Source organism: Mustela putorius, unplaced genomic scaffold (assembly GCF_011764305.1).
Source record: "Mustela putorius furo isolate JIRA1106 unplaced genomic scaffold, ASM1176430v1.1 tig00000174_pilon_pilon_pilon, whole genome shotgun sequence".
Classification (NCBI taxonomy): Eukaryota; Metazoa; Chordata; class Mammalia; order Carnivora; family Mustelidae; genus Mustela; species Mustela putorius.
The window spans coordinates 30,824,064-30,843,223 of NW_025421304.1; the positions used below are offsets into that span (position 1 = coordinate 30,824,064).

At 37.5% G+C, this 19,160-nt stretch overlaps 1 protein-coding gene and 1 non-coding gene across 3 annotated transcripts in view; both read left to right on the forward strand.

Annotated features, from left to right (window-relative positions):
• AP1G1 (adaptor related protein complex 1 subunit gamma 1) overlaps positions 1-19,160 on the forward strand; it is a 76,385-nt gene that overhangs the window by 49,306 nt on the left and 7,919 nt on the right. For both annotated transcript variants that reach the window (XM_004763438.3, XM_045076269.1), the window contains 11 exons: positions 130-228; positions 2,827-2,882; positions 3,996-4,109; positions 7,313-7,453; positions 8,219-8,273; positions 12,002-12,124; positions 12,302-12,391; positions 13,835-13,962; positions 14,849-14,953; positions 15,620-15,761; positions 15,953-16,079. In XM_004763438.3, coding sequence (XP_004763495.1) covers positions 130-228; positions 2,827-2,882; positions 3,996-4,109; positions 7,313-7,453; positions 8,219-8,273; positions 12,002-12,124; positions 12,302-12,391; positions 13,835-13,962; positions 14,849-14,953; positions 15,620-15,761; positions 15,953-16,079 — 1,180 coding nt within the window. The remainder of the gene's footprint in view (positions 1-129; positions 229-2,826; positions 2,883-3,995; positions 4,110-7,312; positions 7,454-8,218; positions 8,274-12,001; positions 12,125-12,301; positions 12,392-13,834; positions 13,963-14,848; positions 14,954-15,619; positions 15,762-15,952; positions 16,080-19,160) is intronic.
• LOC123391098 lies at positions 4,391-4,475 on the forward strand. The gene has a single exon (XR_006605723.1). It is a non-coding gene; the product is annotated as a small nucleolar RNA SNORD71 (small nucleolar RNA).

Below are 19,160 nucleotides of genomic sequence, written 5' to 3' on the forward strand. Positions count from 1 at the left end.
TGGAGCAGTATTTATTTGTGTCTCCTCATTGGTGGCTGTAATCATTCACAAACTGTCTCTTGTTACCTTTGGATATTTTTTGAAAGTGTTATTTTATCACTAATGTACTGCTCACTTGTGACTTTTCAGGTTGCCACAAATACGGAGACTAGTAAAAATGTAGGAAATGCTATTCTTTATGAAACGGTTTTGACTATCATGGATATTAAGTCAGAGAGTGGACTGCGAGTAAGTCTTTTAAAATCTTTCTCTAAACATTTCAATTAGAATAAATAACTTGGGCTTGAGTACTGTAGAAATGAGTTACATTTGGAAATTAACTTTAGGAAAGTGATGTGGAATGTATAATGCTGAGTTTTGGGATCTGAAGTATCATTCCCTCCATTAAAGGCTTTTAATATTGATTACAGTAAAGTTTGGAAGCTCTCTGGTATAGTTAGATATATAGATACTGTTGAGTGAAGGAAACATTTCAAAATAAGCTTTTATTAGAGCCATGATTTGAATTGTATTCATCACTCCAAATAAGACATCATATCTGAGTTACTTTGTTTTTCTTAAATATTTGTGTTTTTTACACTTAAAGTAAAAAAAGCTAAAACAGTACTAGAGATATGTAGGGAGGGAAATGTTTGCCTGTAGCTTTCACGTTCTCCTAGTGGGGCATATGGTTACCCTTTCCTCATGTATTTTTTTCAGAAATCTGAAAACGTATCTGTACACGTGTATTTCTTCTCTTCCCCAATTTTTGAAACTTTTGGCAGTAATTTTAGACTTACAGAAAAGTTGCAAAAATAGTTTAGAGCTTGCACATACCTTTCACTCAGTTTCCCCTAATGTTAACATCATGCATAACTAGAGATAATTATCAAAATTAGAGTTAATATTGGTATCATGCTAAATTACAGAATTTAGTCAGCTTCCACCAATTTTTATACTTCTGCCATTTTTCTGTTTGAGGAGCTGATCCTCGATTCTACATTGTATTTAATTGTCATGTCTCCTTAGTGCTCTCCAGTCTGAGGCAATTCCTCCATCTTTCTGTGCCTTTCATGACTTGGACACTTTTGAAGAGTACTGATCAGTTACTTTGTAGAATGTCCCTCAATTTGGCTGTCTCTGAAGTTTTCCTATGATTAGATTGATGTTATGCTTTTTTGGCAAGACTACCACAGAAGCGATGTGCCCTTCTTAGTATCCTATCAGGAGAGACATGCTATCTGTTTGTGTCATTACTGGTGGTATTAACCTTGGTCATTTGGTTAAGGTGGTGTCTGTTGTGTCTCTCCACTGTATTGTTATTTTTTCATTTGTAATTAAAAATAGTTTGAGGGAGACACTTTGAGACTTTGCAAATACCCTGTTCTCAGCCTTTTTGCCCACCCATTTTAGTATTCATCCAAGAATCTTTTTTTTTTAAAGATTTTATTTATGTGTTTGACAGACAGAAATCACAAGTAGGCAGAGAGGCAGGCAGAGAGAGAGGGGGAAGCAGGCTTCCTGCTGAGCAGAGAGCCCGATGAGAGGCTCAATCCAAGGACCCTGAGACGATGACCTGAACCGAAGGCAGAGGCTTAACCCACTGAGCCACCCAGGCACCCCTCCATCAGAGAATCTTTTCTACAGTAGTTATTAGGGTGGTGTTCCAGTGACACTTTTCTATTTGCCTCATTTTTTCCTCTTCAAATAATTGTAATTCCTCTGTAAGGAGGAATTTATTCATGAATTTATTCATTTTTTCAGTCACTTAATGATGTAAGAATTGTTGGTTCATAGCCTTTTAAGAAACAGGTTTACTAAATACAGTCCAGTATTTAAATGTATACAGTTCTCTTTGTCCTTATCGTTCCAGTATCTAGATAACTTAACCAAAGTAATTTTAAGTTAGTTTTCTTCCTCTCCCTCCCTTTCAAGCAAAATGATTGTCTTGCACCTTACTCTTTCCACCTAACATTATCTTGGAATTAGTCCATATTCATGTATAGAGACCATTCTCATTTTTTAAAAAATGGTGGAATATACATAATATAAAAGTTAACCATTTTTAAGTCTAGTTCAGTGGCATTAGGTAATTCACTTTTGCAACCAGCACCACCATATATCTTCTGAACTTCTTTGTCTTCCCAAACAGAAACTTTGTACCCATTAAACAATAACTTTCCATTATTTCCTACCTCCAGTGCCTGGCAACCATCATTCCACTTTCTTTTTCTGAATTTGACTATTCTTGATACCTCATAAAAGTGGAATCATAAAGTATTATCCCTTTGTAGCTGGCTTATTTCACTTAACATAATGTCTTCAAGGTTCATCCATGTTATAGTATTTGTCAGAACCCTAATGGCTGCGTGATACTCTGTTGTGTGGGTGTGCCATAGTGTACTTAGCAAATTTGCTATTAATGGACACTTAGCATGTCCCAGTCATTTGTGATTACAGATAGTGTTGCAGTAGATTCTTGTGCATATGTGCAAGTGTGTTTTTCAGATAAATTTCTGTAAGTGGAATTGTTGAAGCAGAGGAGATGTTTAAACTATGTATAATTGCCAGAATTTTCTCCAGTGAGGCTGTGCCAGTATTATTCTTCCACTAACAATATAAAAACTTTAAAACATAATCTTCTAGCAATTACTTTTGAAAGAGTATGATTTTATGAGTTTGCCCTGAGGTTTTTGTTTTGTTTCATTTTTGTTTTTTGCTAGCCATCTATAGAAGTATCCACTATCACCTTTAAATAGTTTGCACCATCAGGGGTCAGGAGGTGATCCTTATACAACATAAATGTTTAATTTTATTAGATTTTTAACCTGTGTTATTTCTCTTTAGGTCTTAGCCATAAACATCCTTGGTCGTTTCTTATTGAACAATGACAAGAATATTAGGTAAGTCAACTGGAAAATATCTTGTATCTTGGTATTAGAAACTCAGTGTTTTCAAGAGTGATTTTGCTCAAGATCACATATGTACTGAATGACTTTTCTAGAACTTCAACTCAGGATTTTTATTTTTAAATTTTAAAACTTAAAGCTACTATTTTGTAAAGAATTTGAGGATTTGGCTCATGACTTAACTTTTACTTTGGTTTACATTGTCAGCATTAGGAGTCAGCAAACTTTTTCTGTGAAGGATCAGATGGTCACTGTTTTAGGCTCTGTGGGCCTTAGGTCTCTCTGGCAAGTATTCAAAATTCTGTGTCTTGGTATGAAAGCAATCATAGACTATGTAAGTGATGAGTGACTGTGTTCCAATAAAAATTCATTTATAGAACCATGCAGCATAGGGCTAGAGTGTGGCTTGCTGACCTCTGCTCTAAATTAAGAAGAAAAATGTAACATTTTGCACTGCAGACCTGGAATGTGTTTGTGAACTCCAGCTAATTTTTTTAAGTAGATGAATTTATAAGTATTTTATTTTGTTACTTTCTTTCATGTATTATGTCCTTCTTGCCCTTTTCCCGGTTTTAATCAGGAGAAAATATTCTTTCTTATCATGTGAGCATTTAAAAATGTGTAAATAATCATTGTGGTACCCTGAATTATCTCCTCCTTCCAAAAGAATTTTTAAATATTTGAATCTTAAACTCAGATTTTTATAGGGACAGTTTTGGTACCAGTATCAAATAAAAACAAAGAAAATACAAATGGTAACATTGAAATCATTTCCTCTTGTGTTTGGGGGCTAAGGAAAGGCATACTATATGCTTGTTTTGTTGTACCATTTGGAAGAATTTGGAAGAATGGAATCAGTCACTTTTAGAAGTTTAAGTGGACTTGACCATGAATGCAAATCTAATAAATTCTCTTGATTACCACTACTTAAGATTGTAGTGTCATTTATGTCTTTAAGATGTTACTATTACACTAATTCTGTCTTGACTTTTAAATATTTAAAGATACATAGTCATTAGACATCTTCTTTGTCATTATTTAAGTAGAGGAGGAACTGTCCTGAATTTTACATTTCATTTCTGTTTTCTGCAACTTTGTTTCATCCAGATACGTAGCTTTGACATCTTTGTTGAAGACGGTGCAGACAGATCATAACGCAGTACAGAGGCACAGAAGCACAATTGTGGACTGCTTGAAGGATTTGGATGTCTCAATAAAACGGTAACAGATTACTGATCGTTCTCTGCTCTACCCTCTACCTGATAACTTCATAATAGATCTGAGAATGAGTATGTTGCTATTTTTTATTTAGTCATTATTTTCACAGTTGAACTCTCTGCTGAGGAAATCCTTTTTTAGAAAGGATCGGCAGAGGGAAGGTTAGATCAGTGAGAGAGGCCAATAAGGAGTACTGAAGTGCACACTGCGCTTCTCCTTGGGTTTTTGTACAGACAGGTACCTATGAGCTGGGGAGAGGTCTGCTTAACAGAAGTACTGTGCTATGTGTGCTGGAGGATGAAAATGCGGAGTGATCCATCGGCTAAGTGTTTTATCACAATGCTGAAACTCAGTTGCTGACAGCACACATTTTCCCACGGTACTTATGCCCTGAGATACTAGAAGCAGCTGTGTTTTTTTAGAACAGTGCATCTAAGAATGACTGTTAGGCAGCAGATAGCACTTTGAAAAGGCATAATTTCTTTTCCCCAGTGGAGTAACTCGACTGAATCTATGGGAAGAACTGAGGGATGTTTGTAAAACCTAGTTAGAGTTAGCCTCAGTGAACTTTTGGTTGTCTGTTCAAATCCAGAATAAATCAGATTTGAAGTGATCTCTGAAACCATTCATTTAACAAATATCTATTGATATTAAATTCCTTTTATTTTCAGAGAGCAGATGCTAAGCGCGTGAGCAATGTTAAGATAGACCTAAACTCAGCCACCATAACTCACCTAGTGCTTTGCACAGGAATTTTTTTTTTAATTAAAAAATTTTTCTTTTAAAGATTTTTTTAAATATATTTTTTTAATTTATTATTTATTTGACAGTTAGAGATCACAAGTAGGCAGAGAGAGAGGAAGGGAAGCAGGCCTCCCGCTGAGCAGAGAGCCCGATGCAGGGCTCCATCCCAGGAATCTGGGATCATGACCTGAGCCGAAGGCAGAGGCTTTAACCCATAGAGCCACCCAGGTGCCCCTAAAGATTTTATTTTTAAGTGATCTCTGTACCCCAATGTGGGTCTTGAACCTGCAACCCTATAAGAGTTGCATGCTCCACCAACTGAGCCAGCCAGGCACCCCAGGGTTTTTATTGTGGTTGGGGGCAGGGAGGTGCTTTGCACAGGGCTTATAAGCACCCTCTCAGTTGATTCTCAAAGCAAGCCAGTGAGACAGACTAGACAATTACTTCTATCTCAACTTAACAAATTAGTTAAAATACAGTCCCATAGGAATCCAATGATTTCCTCTAAACCTACCCCTATAAGGGGCAGACCTGGGAATAGAAATTATTTGTTTTTAAAAGATTTTATTTATTTATTTGACAGAGAGAGAGAGAGAGAGAGAGAGATCACAAGCAGGCAGAGAGGCAGGCAGAGGGAGAGGAGGAAGCAGGCTCCCCACCGAGCCGAGAGCCCGATGTGGGGCTTGATTGCAGGACCCTGATATCATGATCTGAGCTGAAGGCACAGGCTTTCACCCACTGAGGCACTCAGGAGCCCCTGGGAATAGAAATTAGACCTCTGACTCCTATTGTGTTGTTTCTCTATTGCTTTTGACTGGGATTTGCATTTCAAAAGTAAAAACTGTGTCTTCTTGACAGGCTGTTTAACGGGTTCGGAGCTCAGACTCTGCAGCCTGAAAGCCTCATTTCAAATTTTGGCTCTGTGTTTATTAAACTTGCTTTGGTCACTTAACCTTTCTCTGCCTCAGTTGTCCCATATGTAAAATGCAAATGCAAGAGCACGCACTTCAGAGGCCCCTGTTTGGCTCAGTTGGTTAAGCGGTTAAGCGTCTTAACCTGCCTCAGGTTGGATCTCTGGGTCCTTGGATTGAGCCCCACGGTAGGCTTCCTGCTCAGTGGGGAGCCTGCTTTTCCCTCTCTCTCTCCCTCAACCTCTGCCCCTCCCCACCCCTCATTCTCTCTCTGTGAGCACCCACTTCAAAGGGTTATGCAGGATTAACTGGATTATATGTAAAGTACTTAAGCAGTGTACAAGAATTAGCTATTGTATCCCTGTAAAGACTGAATGTTGTTCATAGATCAGCTAAGATGAAAGTATTTCTTACTTATTAAATTGGTATTTTGAAAGTAAATTATATACCATGTTTGAAATTACTGACCAAATATGAGAAGATGCATGTAGTAATCTTCTAACCTTTGCATCTCAAACACTGCCATTTTGCCTTGGTTGCCAAATTTGATAGGCTGTTACAGAAACTCTTATTTGTCCCCACAGCACATGCCCTTTTTCCTTTTTCATGGCCCTCATTCTCTCTTTTGCCCCCCCAGCCCCCACCAGCTTTATTGAGAAAAAAATTAACATAAACATTGTGTAAGTTTGATGTTTACAGGTGCATTGATTTGATACATATTGTAAAATAGTTACCACCATGGCATTAGGACACCTGAGTCACACTACATAGTTACCATTTCTTTTTTGTACTGAGAATAGTTGAGATCTGTTCCCTTAGCAACTTGCAAGTATATAATCCATTTTTATAATTATTAATTTTTGTTGTCATGCTCTGCATTAGATCCCCAGAATTTACCTATTTTATGGCTGAAGTTTGTACCTTTTGATCGACACCCCCCCCCATACACCCCAGACCCTGGTAACCACCATTCTAGTCTGTTTCTATGCTTTTGACTTTTTTAGCTTCCAGGTGTAGGTGACATCATACAGTATTTGTTTTTCTCTGACTTATTTCGCTTATCATAATACCTTCAAAGTGTGTTTTTATTCCAATTTTCTGTATATCTTTTGATGTAGACTGTTATATCATCTTTGAACAGAAATGGATATAATAAAAGGCGAATGTCATGGCTTTATCACATTTTTAAGGAATAATGCAAAGGGGTATCTTTCGGTAATACTTTTGTTGCTTCTCTTTTTGAGCCTTTTAAGTATTCTGAATTTTAGCTTCTTAGACTGTTGAACCCAAACTGCATTTTTGGTCATAGGTAGTGTATCTTTTAGAGCTTTTTGAGGAAAAGTGTTGAATGAAGATTCAAAATGCTAAAACTAACCTTGTTAACTTAGTTGTCTTGTGTACAAAGATTGCAATTACAAGATCATGGAAGGACATCAATATATCTGCCAGTACTTGATGTTCAGAAACAATACACCTGGGTCTTTTGTTTTGTTCCTGCTATAAATACCATAACCCTTTTTTTTTTTTTTTTTAATGTTTTCCCTCTGCAAGGCGTGCAATGGAATTGAGTTTTGCCCTGGTAAATGGGAATAATATCCGAGGCATGATGAAGGAATTACTTTATTTTCTGGATTCCTGTGAGCCAGAATTTAAAGCAGATTGTGCATCTGGAATCTTTCTTGCTGCAGAGAAGTAAGATTTAATTTTTTTACATTCGTTGATAAAAGATGCTTGGAACTTTTTGAAAGCATCTTTACAACTTGGGGAAAATGTTGTATGTTGTAAACCTCTTTAAAATGTGTAATGTTTATTTCAACCTCCCAGTTGGAAATTTGCTTCATTAGAAGGTGATTCTAGCCAGTATTTAAGTATGCTAAGACCAAAAACAGCCCACTTTTATAAAATGTCCTCTTATATCTGTTCTTCAACTTCTCATCTATGAAGAAGAGAATAGAGAAGCTTTTGTTTGTTTCTTTGTGGGTTTTGGGTAGAGAATAGAAAGACTATAGCGTCACAGCATCTAAATTGTGATTCTGTGTAAAACTTTTAGGAAGAAATACCTCAATTTTAGTAGTGTGGTTATTTCTCCTCTCTGCACTGTGAATTTAAGGAAATGAGTTTCTAGTCCTGGTATTGCCTGGATCCCTTTTCTTTCTTCTCTGTCCTCCTGCTTTGTCTTCGTGATCTGTTTTCTAAAAAAATGGAGATGGAGTCCCATGTCTCAGCTCAGTAACTCGTGTTACAGTTATTAATGTGGAAACATCTGAGTTTGTGTAGCATTTCATTACCCTTTGAAATGGGGGTAGCTGCTAGATTCGAAGGTAAGATTTGCCTCCAAAATAATCACTTTACCAGTAAACCTAAAAAAGATTATAGGACAGGATTTTTGAAAGTCACTGAGCACAGAATATAGTTCACAGGTTCCAGTAATTTCATCTGGTGCCATTATTTCCCCAGGTATGCACCTTCCAAACGGTGGCACATAGACACGATTATGCGTGTTCTGACAACGGTAAGTACTGTTTTTTTAGTCAACATATACCAGGTGCAGGATGTGCTGATTAATGAGGCAGACAAATCTCTTGTTCTCAGGAGGGTTTACATTCTAGTTCTAGTGGGAGAGATGAGAAATTCATGGAGAAATACCTACTATCCTGTTAGGCAAGAAAAAAATACTACGAGAAACAGTGAAGCAGCATGAAGGACTACAGCGATGGCAGGAGAGAGTGGAATATGGGGGCAGCGGGCCAGTTCTTTTTTAGATAGAGTAGTCAGGGCAGGTCACTCAGAGGAGGTGACACTTGAGGAGAGAGCGCAGTGAAAGGAGGAGCCGTGCCAAGGTTTGGGGGAACAGCAAGTGTTGCAAAGCTCTTGAGTGGCAGCAAGTGTGGCCTGCTTGGAGGCAAGAAGGCGGCAAGTGAAGCCAGTAGCATGAGAGGCAGAGAATGGTAGGACTGAAGCAGGAGCTAGGTTATGTAGGGCCTGTGAGGAGTTTGGAAGCCATTGGAGGGTTTTGAATGACTACATTTATTCTGGTTTTAAAATTACAGATTTATAAGTTATTCTTTCTTTGGCAGTCTTCCAGAGTTTTGGAGCATCTCTATTTATCATTCAATTAATAGAAATCAGAGATTTAACAGTTAAAATGAAAGTGTTGTGGCAAATAAAGAAAACATAACTACCTATGTTTAATTGCTTTGTCAGAAATAGATACCATAAAGGGAAATTTCCATAGGCTTAATCACATTAAAATTCAAAATTTGTAAGGCAAAAGGGAAAAAATCTACAGAGTTAAAAGGCAAATGACAAGTGGAGAAAAACACTGTAACATATGACAGCATGTTAATATCTTTAATCTATAAATAGTTTACAATTAATAAGAAAAAAATCAAACACTGTAATGGAAAGATTGGCATTTGAACAGACATTTCACAAAAGAAGAAAGAAATGGCTAGTTAACATTACTTACTAATAAAAAAATTTTACTTATAAAATTACAAGGGAGATACCATTTTTCACTTGTCTTACTTTTTAATCAAATTCCTAGTGGTAGTTAGAAAATAGAGAAATAGGCAGTACCCTCCACTTTGTATTGGGTATAAAATGGTGCCATTTTTCCAGAGTAGACTTCCAGAAATCAAGATTTGACCTCTTAACTGACTGAGGCTCCCAGGCACCCCTAGTTTATACCTTTGAATTCAGTCATTGTCTTTTTAGTAATTTATCTTGGAAAAATAAAAGGACAAGTGTACAGAAACATATATACAAAGATATTCATCTCAATCTTGTTTATAATGGGAGAAAACTGGAAATAAATACAAGTCTCCAAATGGGCATTGGTTAAGCAAGTTATGAAACATGTCTGTAGGAAGGAATGAGATTGTTAAAATTACCGTGTGTGTATATATATTTGTTGCTGTGGGATTCTGTTTTGACATGCTGGTTTGCTAGTTTACTTGAATTAACTTCATGAAAAGTTAATGCACTAATGAAGAAATTATATTTTAACAAAAACTGTGTATCAGGACACATTTTTTAGTTTTTATAAGGCTTAAGAGAAAATTAAAGCTATTGAAGAAATATGTTCTCAGCGCTTCATTCTTTTAATTTTTCCAATTGATTTCTATAGTCTTATTATGGTCCTATGATTTTTCCTCCTTAACCTGTTGATGTGCTGGATCACATTAATTGATTTTTGAATGTTGAACTAACCTTCCATACCTAGAATAAATCCAACCTGGTCGTGGTATGTAGTTCTTTTTATACATTGCTATGTTTGATTTGCTAATAGATTTTTTAGGATTTTTGCATCTCTACTGGTGAGAGATACTGGTCTGTAATTTTCTTTGACCTCTGTGTTACTTAGTTGTGTAGTCTCCAAATATTTTGGGATATCTTAGCTATCTTTGTGTTACTGATTCCTAGTTAAATCTTATATGACTTTTATTCCTTTATTTATTTATTTTTTTGAAAAGTTTTATTTATTTATTTGAGAGAGAGAGAACACAAGTGGTGGGAGACGGGCAGAGGGAGAAGCACACTCCCCAGTGAGCAGGAAACTTAACATGGGGCTCGATCCCAGGACCTCAGAATCATGACCTGAGCGGAAGGCAGACTCTTAGCCAACTGAGCCACCCAGATGCCCCTGTCTTTTTTTTTTTTTTTTTTTTTTTTTTAATTTGAGATCTTTCTGGGGCCTCTGCCTGGCTGAGTCGGTAGAGGATGTGTCTCTTGATCTCACTGTCAGGAGTCTGTGCACCAAGTTGGACTTGGAACCTACTGCAAATAAATAAATAAATAAATAAAAATTTGAGATTTTTAATGGCCCAGAATGTGGTCTGTCTTGGTGAATGTTCCATTTGAGCTTGAGAATAATGTGTTTTCTGCTGTTGGATGAAGTGGTGTATAAATGTCAGTTAGATCATGTTAATGCTTTCTCTTATTTAAAACATTACTTTTTTTCATTAGGAAAGAAGAATGTAAAACAGTTACTTATTTTTTCACTTCTGTCCATTCCTTTTTGACTATTTCCCCAAACTTCTCTCTCCTCTGGCTTTGTGTTTTTTTAGCAGGTGTGGGTATCCCAATCATCTGGGTTTTTTTTTCTGTTTCTGTTTCTGTTTCTGTTTCTCTTTTTCTCCTTTCCCTTTTTCTCTTTCTCTTTGTTTCTCTTTCTTCCTTTCCTTGGTCTCATTCTTCTAGGTCAGATCTGGTCTTCTGTCCTTGATCAAGGTGGGCTGATACGAGGCACAGGTTCCACTGTTTATATGTCCTGCACAGCTTGGTTATCATAATCCTCTGACAAGGCCAAGGTTTAGTTCCCTCAGAGGTTAAATAGCTTTACTTTGTTGCATGGTTGCGAACAGTACCTCAGATTCTACTAGTCAAGAGGACATTGGAGAGACCAGGTTTGTTTTTGTTTTTAGTGTGCATGATTGAATACAAAATATTTATCCTTTCTGGGACGAATGGTTCTTTAATTTTTATAAACTCAAGTTTTCAAAGGACAGTGTGATATTTTAAATAAATTGCAGAAAGATTACTATTTATTCTTATTTAAAATGCTGCCTTTTAAAAAATAAAATAAAATAAAAATAAAATAAAATGCTGCCTTTTGGGGGTGCCTGGTGCCAGTCAGTTAAGCATCTACCTTAGGTTCAAGGTCATGATCCCCAGGGTCCTGCTCAGCAGGGAGTCTGTTTCTACTTCTGCCTCATCCCCCATTCATTCACATGCAGGCACACACTCTCTCTCAAATAAATAAATAAAATCTTAAAAGAAATTTTTTAAAATACTGCCTTTCTGGACTGCTGATATATACTCCCCTCTCGGTCCCCCAGAGTAATGTGGCTTCTCTAGCTAGCCCATATGATTTTAACTGTGTTGGGGAGTTGTGAGAGGGACAGATTGTTGTAGGTAAGTTCTCAGTGAATGTACTTCATACGTTTTTGAACTCTTAAACCTAATCTGTTTTGATAAAAAGGTCCTTTATATTTTACTTTTACTTTGACAGAAGAGATTTTAAAATTTTTTATAAAATTAATAAAATGAGAATATTCATTTAAATAAGAAGTAAGTCATTTGAATAATTAAAATTGAAGTTTGAGCTGCGTATACACCTGAGAATTGGAACCAGCTTTATCTCTGAGGATGCTCTGTAGTCGTCGTCTCCTTGAATAAAAGCAATAGCTTTTATGATCATTACGGTGTGTTTCTAAGGGTAACTGCGTTTCCTTTTAGGCAGGAAGCTATGTTCGTGATGATGCGGTCCCCAACTTGATCCAGTTAATAACCAATAGTGTGGAGATGCACGCCTATACTGTCCAGCGCTTATACAAAGCAATTCTTGGTGATTATTCTCAAGTAGGTACTTTCTGCTTTGGTGGGGAAATTACACATTATGTTCCTGGTGTGTTCTTACTACTAACACTCCAGATACATATTTCCTGGTTTTGACCTTTATGATTAGATGACGTGTGATTTGCATTAATCCTTGCAAGGATTAAAAGCCTTTGACACATGGTGACTTTCTTTTGACAGCAACCTTTGGTACAAGTGGCTGCGTGGTGTATAGGTGAATATGGAGATCTTCTTGTATCAGGCCAGTGTGAAGAGGAAGAACCTATTCAGGTACTCCTTGTTACTCTTTCAGGTGGGGGAAAATAGTAGTTTTGGTTAGAGGAGGATAGTGTTCAATGAGGAGTTGAGGTTCATTCCTAAAAAACCTGTTAAAGAAGGTAATGCCAGAATTATATTGGGAAACTTGCCAGTTTTTGAGATGGAACTTACTAGCCCTATGTGAGATTTTTTTTTTTTTTTTAATTTATTTATTTGACAGATCACAAGGGGGCAGAGAGGCAGGCAGAGAGCCTGATGCGGGGCTTGATCCCAGAACGCTGGGATCATGACCTGAGCTGAAGGCAGAGGCTTTAACCCACTGAGCCACCCAAGTGCCCCCCTATGTGAGATTTTTAAACCACCTGCAGACTGACTCTCCGCTCCGTCCAACTAAAATACATTGTTTCTCCTACCCTGTGACTTGATGAGAAGAAATGAGACATATCTGTGTTTGCATTTGCTTCTTAAAAGGCTGGCTTTAGGGGCGCCTGGGTGGCTCAGTGGGTTAAGCCTCTGCCTTCAGCTCAGGTCATGATCTCGGGGGTCCTGGATAGAGCCCCAGGTCAAGCCCTCTGCTCAGCAGGGAGCCTACTTCTCCCTCTCTCTCTGCCTGCCTCTCTGCCTACTTGTGATCTCTCTGTCAAATATATAAATAAAATCTTAAAAAAAAATACAATATGATTTCACTTATTTGTGGAGCATAAGAAATAACACGGAGGACATGGGGAGATGGAGAGGAGAAGAGCTGAGGGAAATTGGAGGGGGAGGTGAACCATGAGAGACTGTGGACTTTGAAAAACAATTTGAGGGTTTTGAAGGGGCGGGGGGGTGGGAAGTTGGGTGAGCCTAGTGGTGGGTATTATGGAGGGCACGTATTGCATGGAGCACTGGGTGTGGTGCATAAACATTGAATTCTGGTACACTGAAAGGAAATTAAAAAAATAAAAAGTTGGGGCACCTGGGTGGCTCAGTGGGTTAAAGCCTCTGCCTTTGGCTCAGGTCATGATCCCAGGGTCCTGAGATCGAAGTGGGGAGCCTGCTTCCATTCCTCTCTCTCTGCCTGCTTGTGATCTCTGCCTGTCAAATAAATAAAATAAAAAAAAAAAATTAAAATTAAAAAAAAAAACTGGCTTTAGGAGAAGTTGTGACAACAGCACTTGAACTCTATTTATCCTTTTATTTTCTTCCCTTATTTCTGCCCCTTGAAACTAATATAATGTGTCTCGCAGCCCCCATTGGGTATTTTCCACTCTTTTTTGTAAAAAAAAAAAAACCTCCCTCCTACCTGCCTCTCATTGATGGATCAGCGTGGACATTTAATGGTGGCGAAGCACAGATTGTGTTAGAAGTTTTGGTAATGATGGTAGGGTTGTCTTTCTGGTGGCATCCTGTGACTTGAAATCAGATTTAGCTATCTACTGTTAGAATTCATCCTATTTTTTTTTCCTTCCCCAGGTAACAGAAGATGAAGTGTTGGATATTTTAGAAAGTGTCTTAATCTCTAATATGTCCACCTCTGTGACCCGAGGTTATGCCCTCACTGCCATTATGAAGCTTTCTACTCGATTCACCTGTACTGTAAAGTGAGTATGGAGAAAAAGTAGAATGGACATGTTATTTATAATTTTTAAAAACTCTTGTTATGGAAAATTTCAAGCAAAGGCAAAAATAGGATAGTAAAATGAATTTTATATTTTATATACCTGTTTTTCCATGATAGTAATCATTAACTTGTGGTTCATCCTTATTTTATCTATACTTTGCTCCCTGTTACCCTCACACCCCACCACTTATTTTTTTGAAGGTAAAAAGTTATGTTTTTAAAATTTGATTTCTAATACCTTTTCTCTTGTTTAAAGTAGAGAAGTTACTTCCCTATATAAGGGCTCTGGTTTATTATAGTATTTTGAGATGTCTGAAGAGGAAGAAAATCACAAAGGTTTTGGTGGTCAAATGTTTACTTTACGTTCTGCTGTTCACTATTTTGAATAAAAGTCAGTTGGATTAGTTTCCCAGCCAGGTATCTTAAGGCAAACTTAGTTCTCTTATATTTTCTGTAAGGCCATGTGAAAAAGGGTATTTTTTACTAACTCTTTAAATTGTAAACTAGAAGAATTTATTGTTACGTAATAACATTTTGGTGATAAAAGCTTATTTTAAAGATGTTGAGAGAATGAACATTACATGCTTCTTTTGTAACATATTAATAATTGGTATTTTTTTCTAGCAAATTTTAGGGATGGGACATTTAACAGACAAAATCTAACATTACAGTTAGAACAAGTACAGTGGTACATGATGGTGTTGAAGTGTGTGTTGGATAAAAGAAGACAAAGGAAAGGGGTTTTGTTTTTGAAAAGATACGTAAATTAAGGAAAGAGGAATGGAAACTCTGGTTTGTTTGTTCTCTCTGCTTGTTTATGAATTTTCTTTTGGGTATTTGAATTTGTTTGTCATTTTATCCCAAAGCCGAATTAAGAAAGTGGTTTCAATCTATGGAAGCAGCATTGATGTGGAACTCCAGCAGAGGGCAGTAGAATATAATGCACTTTTTAAGAAATATGACCATATGAGGTAAGTGAAAGAAGCTGAGCAGTGCATGTCGCTGTTAGCATCCTGAACACATTGTCATGATAATCCACAAAGGAGACTCATTCCTTGTGCTTGATTACCTGGACCTCACAACGCTGTTTAGTCCTAATTGCTTGACTGCTTTTATTGGTCTGTCCTCTATTCTGCCTGCTCTGTAAAGACTTAAGTCAGTCGTGTCCTCCTGTTCACCTTCTCCCCTTTCTTTTGGCGAGAAATGTTTGCTTCATGTTCCATTTTATTGGGTTAAGAAATAGGAGTTTTGGGTTTTTTTTTCCAACGGAATCTCATTCCAGTATTTAACTCTGTGACATACGATCTTTTTTTCCACTTCTGTTATGCAGTGTCTTCTTGATTGGAACTTGTTAATTCCTACTTATTTACCTCTCTTTCATTCCAATTTCTCTATCCACCGAGAAATCCCAGTCTCTCGGGATTTAAGTAGACAGTTAAGGTTTCTTGCCTGCCCTTAATCCAGCCAGGAATTTAGGTCATGTATTCTTGTAATCCACCTTCTATTTTAGTGTGTGTGTTACAGAGTGGGGAGGGGAGATGGTTGTCCATATTTGACTCCAATATAGTAACAGTGATTGTCTTGGGTAGGGAATCTAGGTTAACTGCCTAGAATTTAACCACTTCAGATTCTTCCAGGTCTGCCCTCCTTGAGAGAATGCCTGTCATGGAAAAAGTAACCACAAATGGCCCTACTGAGATTGTGCAGACAAATGGAGAGACAGAACCAGCTCCACTAGAGACCAAACCACCACCCTCTGGGCCACAGCCCACCAGCCAGGTACCTTTTCACTTGCTTATTTGGGAATCCTCATGATCTTAACAGTTCCTTATCGCCTCTCAGCTGATTCCCTTCAGTGTTCCTGGATTGATTGATGGCTCTCTTCCTTATTTTTAAGTGTTGAAAGAGCTTTGCCTTCATTGTAGATTAGACAAATGACTAATGAATTGAGGTATTATTTCCTTGTATAGGCCAATGATTTACTGGATTTGTTGGGAGGAAATGACATAACACCTGTTATTCCAACTGCACCTACAAGCAAACCAGCTTCTGCTGGTGGAGAACTTCTTGATTTGCTGGGAGACATCAACCTTACAGGTGAGACCAGACTGGAGTTACTTAATGCTTTGGCTGGGGTTAAAGGCCTTAGGGAAAAACTACACTGAACATAGACTTTCTGGCATGTGAAGCAATTAAAGAGGGGAGAAGCTAAGTGAGAAGTAGGAATGGAATCTTAACATCTGGGATGTAAACTGCCATGCTAGTATTCTAGAGCTAATTCACAGGGAATAAAGAGTCCAATTTTTAATTTTGGGAGGATAAATTGCTCTCCTAGTATTTAAGATAGAAAGGACTTTCTCTTTCAGGCTACAAAAGAAATATATTTCAAGTCACTTCTGCTTTTACTTAGTGTCCTAAGACATCACTTTTTCTATGTTTCTTTCTACTCATGATCAGCTTTCAGTAGCCAAGGCCATTTGTAGAGAGTGGAGAGATGTTAACCTATTTTCCTCTCACCTTCTTAGAACAATGGAGGGAGAAAATTGTCCATGATGATAATATTCAAACATAACTTTTCATTTGGGAACATTTTTTTCTTTTCTTTTAAGATCTTATTTATTTATTTGACAGAGAGAGAGAAATAGTGAAAGAGGGGACACAAGCAGGGAAAGTGGGAGAGGGAGAAGCAGGCTTCCCGCCAAGCAGGCAGCCCGATGTGGGCCTCTATCCCAGGATCCTGGGATCATGACCTGAGCCAAAGGCAGATGATTAATGACTAAGCCACCCAGGTGCCCCTGGCACATTTTTTTTCTTCTGTTTGTTTGTATGTAGTAAACATTAGTGATTGTTGATGTATTCATAACATTATGAACCCTGAGTCCAAACGTATTACTGTAGCATATAATTTCTATCTCAAGTGATTTCTTTAAAAGTATAATGGTGAGTTACTGCATATATGACCTCAAATAGAAAGTAGCCATAGGGTGAGGATTTTGGCTGCTCATCTAGACAAGCTACCAGAGGCTAAATGATTTTTCCTAACACAGCTTCTTCCCAGAGCTTACAGTTTATATTTATGTCTTAACAAAATTTTAAAATGTTACTGATGCGTACTTTTGAGTCATTCCCAGATAGTTCCACATCCTCAGATGCCATAGCTCTACTGGATATATCAAAAAGCAAAAACAGCCCCTTAGTTAAAACATAGTGTAGGGGTGCCTGGGTGGCTCAGTGGATAAGCCTCTGCCTTTAGCTCAGGTCATGATCTCGGGGTCCTGAGATCAAGCCGCAAGTTGGGCTCTCTGCTCAGTGGGGAGCCTGCTTCCTCCTCTCTCTCTCTGCCTGCCTCTCTGCCTACTTGTGATCTCTCTCTGTCAAATAAATAAATAAAATCTTAAAAAAAAAAAACAACCATAGTATGTAGATGATTCAATTACTTATTCACGTATTAGCATTTCTGTGTTAGTTCATACTCTTCACAATTATAATTTTAGATGGTTGTCCAATATTGCATTAAAAGGTTTGCATCATTATTTACTCAGTTCCTTACTATTAGATGTTTTGTTTCAGATATTTCTTGTATCGAATGCCTCAACAAATGTCATCATTACATTGATTTTCTCTTATTTTGGATTACATACTTAGATCAGGTTACTCAGCATTTCTGGTTCTGTTTAAAGTAAAGATGGGAGGTGCCTGGCAGGCTGAATCAGTAGAGCATGTACCTCTTCATCTTAGGATTGTGGGTCCGAGCCCAGCTTGGATGTAGAGATTACTTAAAAATAAAATCTTTTAAAATAAAGAAAGGATGGGGGTGCCTGGGTGGCTCAGTCACTTAAGCATTAGCCTTCAGCTAGGGTCATGATCCCAAGGTCCTGGGATCAAGCCCAGCATGGGCCTCTGCTCATCAGGGAGTCAGCTTCTCCCTCACCCTCTTCTTGCCTCTCCCCCTGCTTCTGCTCTCTCTGTCAAATAAATAAATAACATTAAAAAAATAATAATTTAAGAAGGATGATAACTATTTTACCTTATGAGCTCTTTGTGAGGAATGGTGGCTTATTCAGTACATACAGGACACATAGTAGGCACTTAGTAAATGTTGTATCTTTTCCTCAGTAGCATGTGGCTACCAGTTTCACTGTATAGTCATAAGCATTATGGATTTTCATTTTTTAAAAAACCCTACCAGGTAAAAGATTGGCCCTATTATTTTGTTAAATTTTAATTTTTTCCATCACAGGGATAGTTATATCTATCTATATTTTTGCACATGGATTTCTAAAGAATTTTTTTTTTTTTAAGATTTTATTTATTTATCAGAGAGAGAGGGGGGGAGAGAGCGAACACAGGCAGACAGAATGACAGGCAGAGGCAGAGGGAGAAGCAGGCTCCCCGCCGGGTAAGGAGCCTGATGTGGGACTCGATCCCAGCACGCTGGAATCATGACCTGAGCCGAAGGCAGCCGCTTAACCAACTGAGCCACCCAGGCGTCCCTGCACATGGATTTCTTTTTTGAATATTCCTTTTGTATCTTAAACTCATTTATCGGGGGTGGGGGCTTAATGTTTTGTTTTGTTTTTGTTTTTACTTTCTTTCCTAGTGTTACATGAAAAAGCAGACTGGTAAAACAGTAAAAGAGCCTGGATCTTCCTTACTTATAATGTGTTTTAAATGTATTTTCCCATTTTCTTTATTAGGTTAGACATTTTTTTTTTTTTTAGGTTAGACATTTTTGAGGATTATATTCTTTAAGCCCTCACTAATTATAGTCCTGTATTGTAATGCATAATCATTTAAGTAAGTGGAAATTAGGAAATAAATTTAGTGTGTCTTTTTAGGGGAACTGGAGCAGTGAGTTTTTGTTGTTTCCCCAAACTACTTAATGTTCCTTTACAGGAGAAAAGAGCTAATGTCTGAGGGACTTAGGGACCCATAATGCTGCCTGTATATTTTGAGTAGCCTCTGATTTTTCCATGGGAATGCATTTCTGAAATTGTTTTGAAAATGGAAATTATGGGAAAACTACTAGATTGGAGTTATAAAAGTTAGGAGAATTATAGGAATATTTCTCTGTATACCTTATTAGTAATGTGCTTGACTATACTTGCTGTGGTGTTAACATTTGTTTTAGCTTCTTAAGGGTTACTTAACAATATATATTTTTACCTCCCTTGCTAA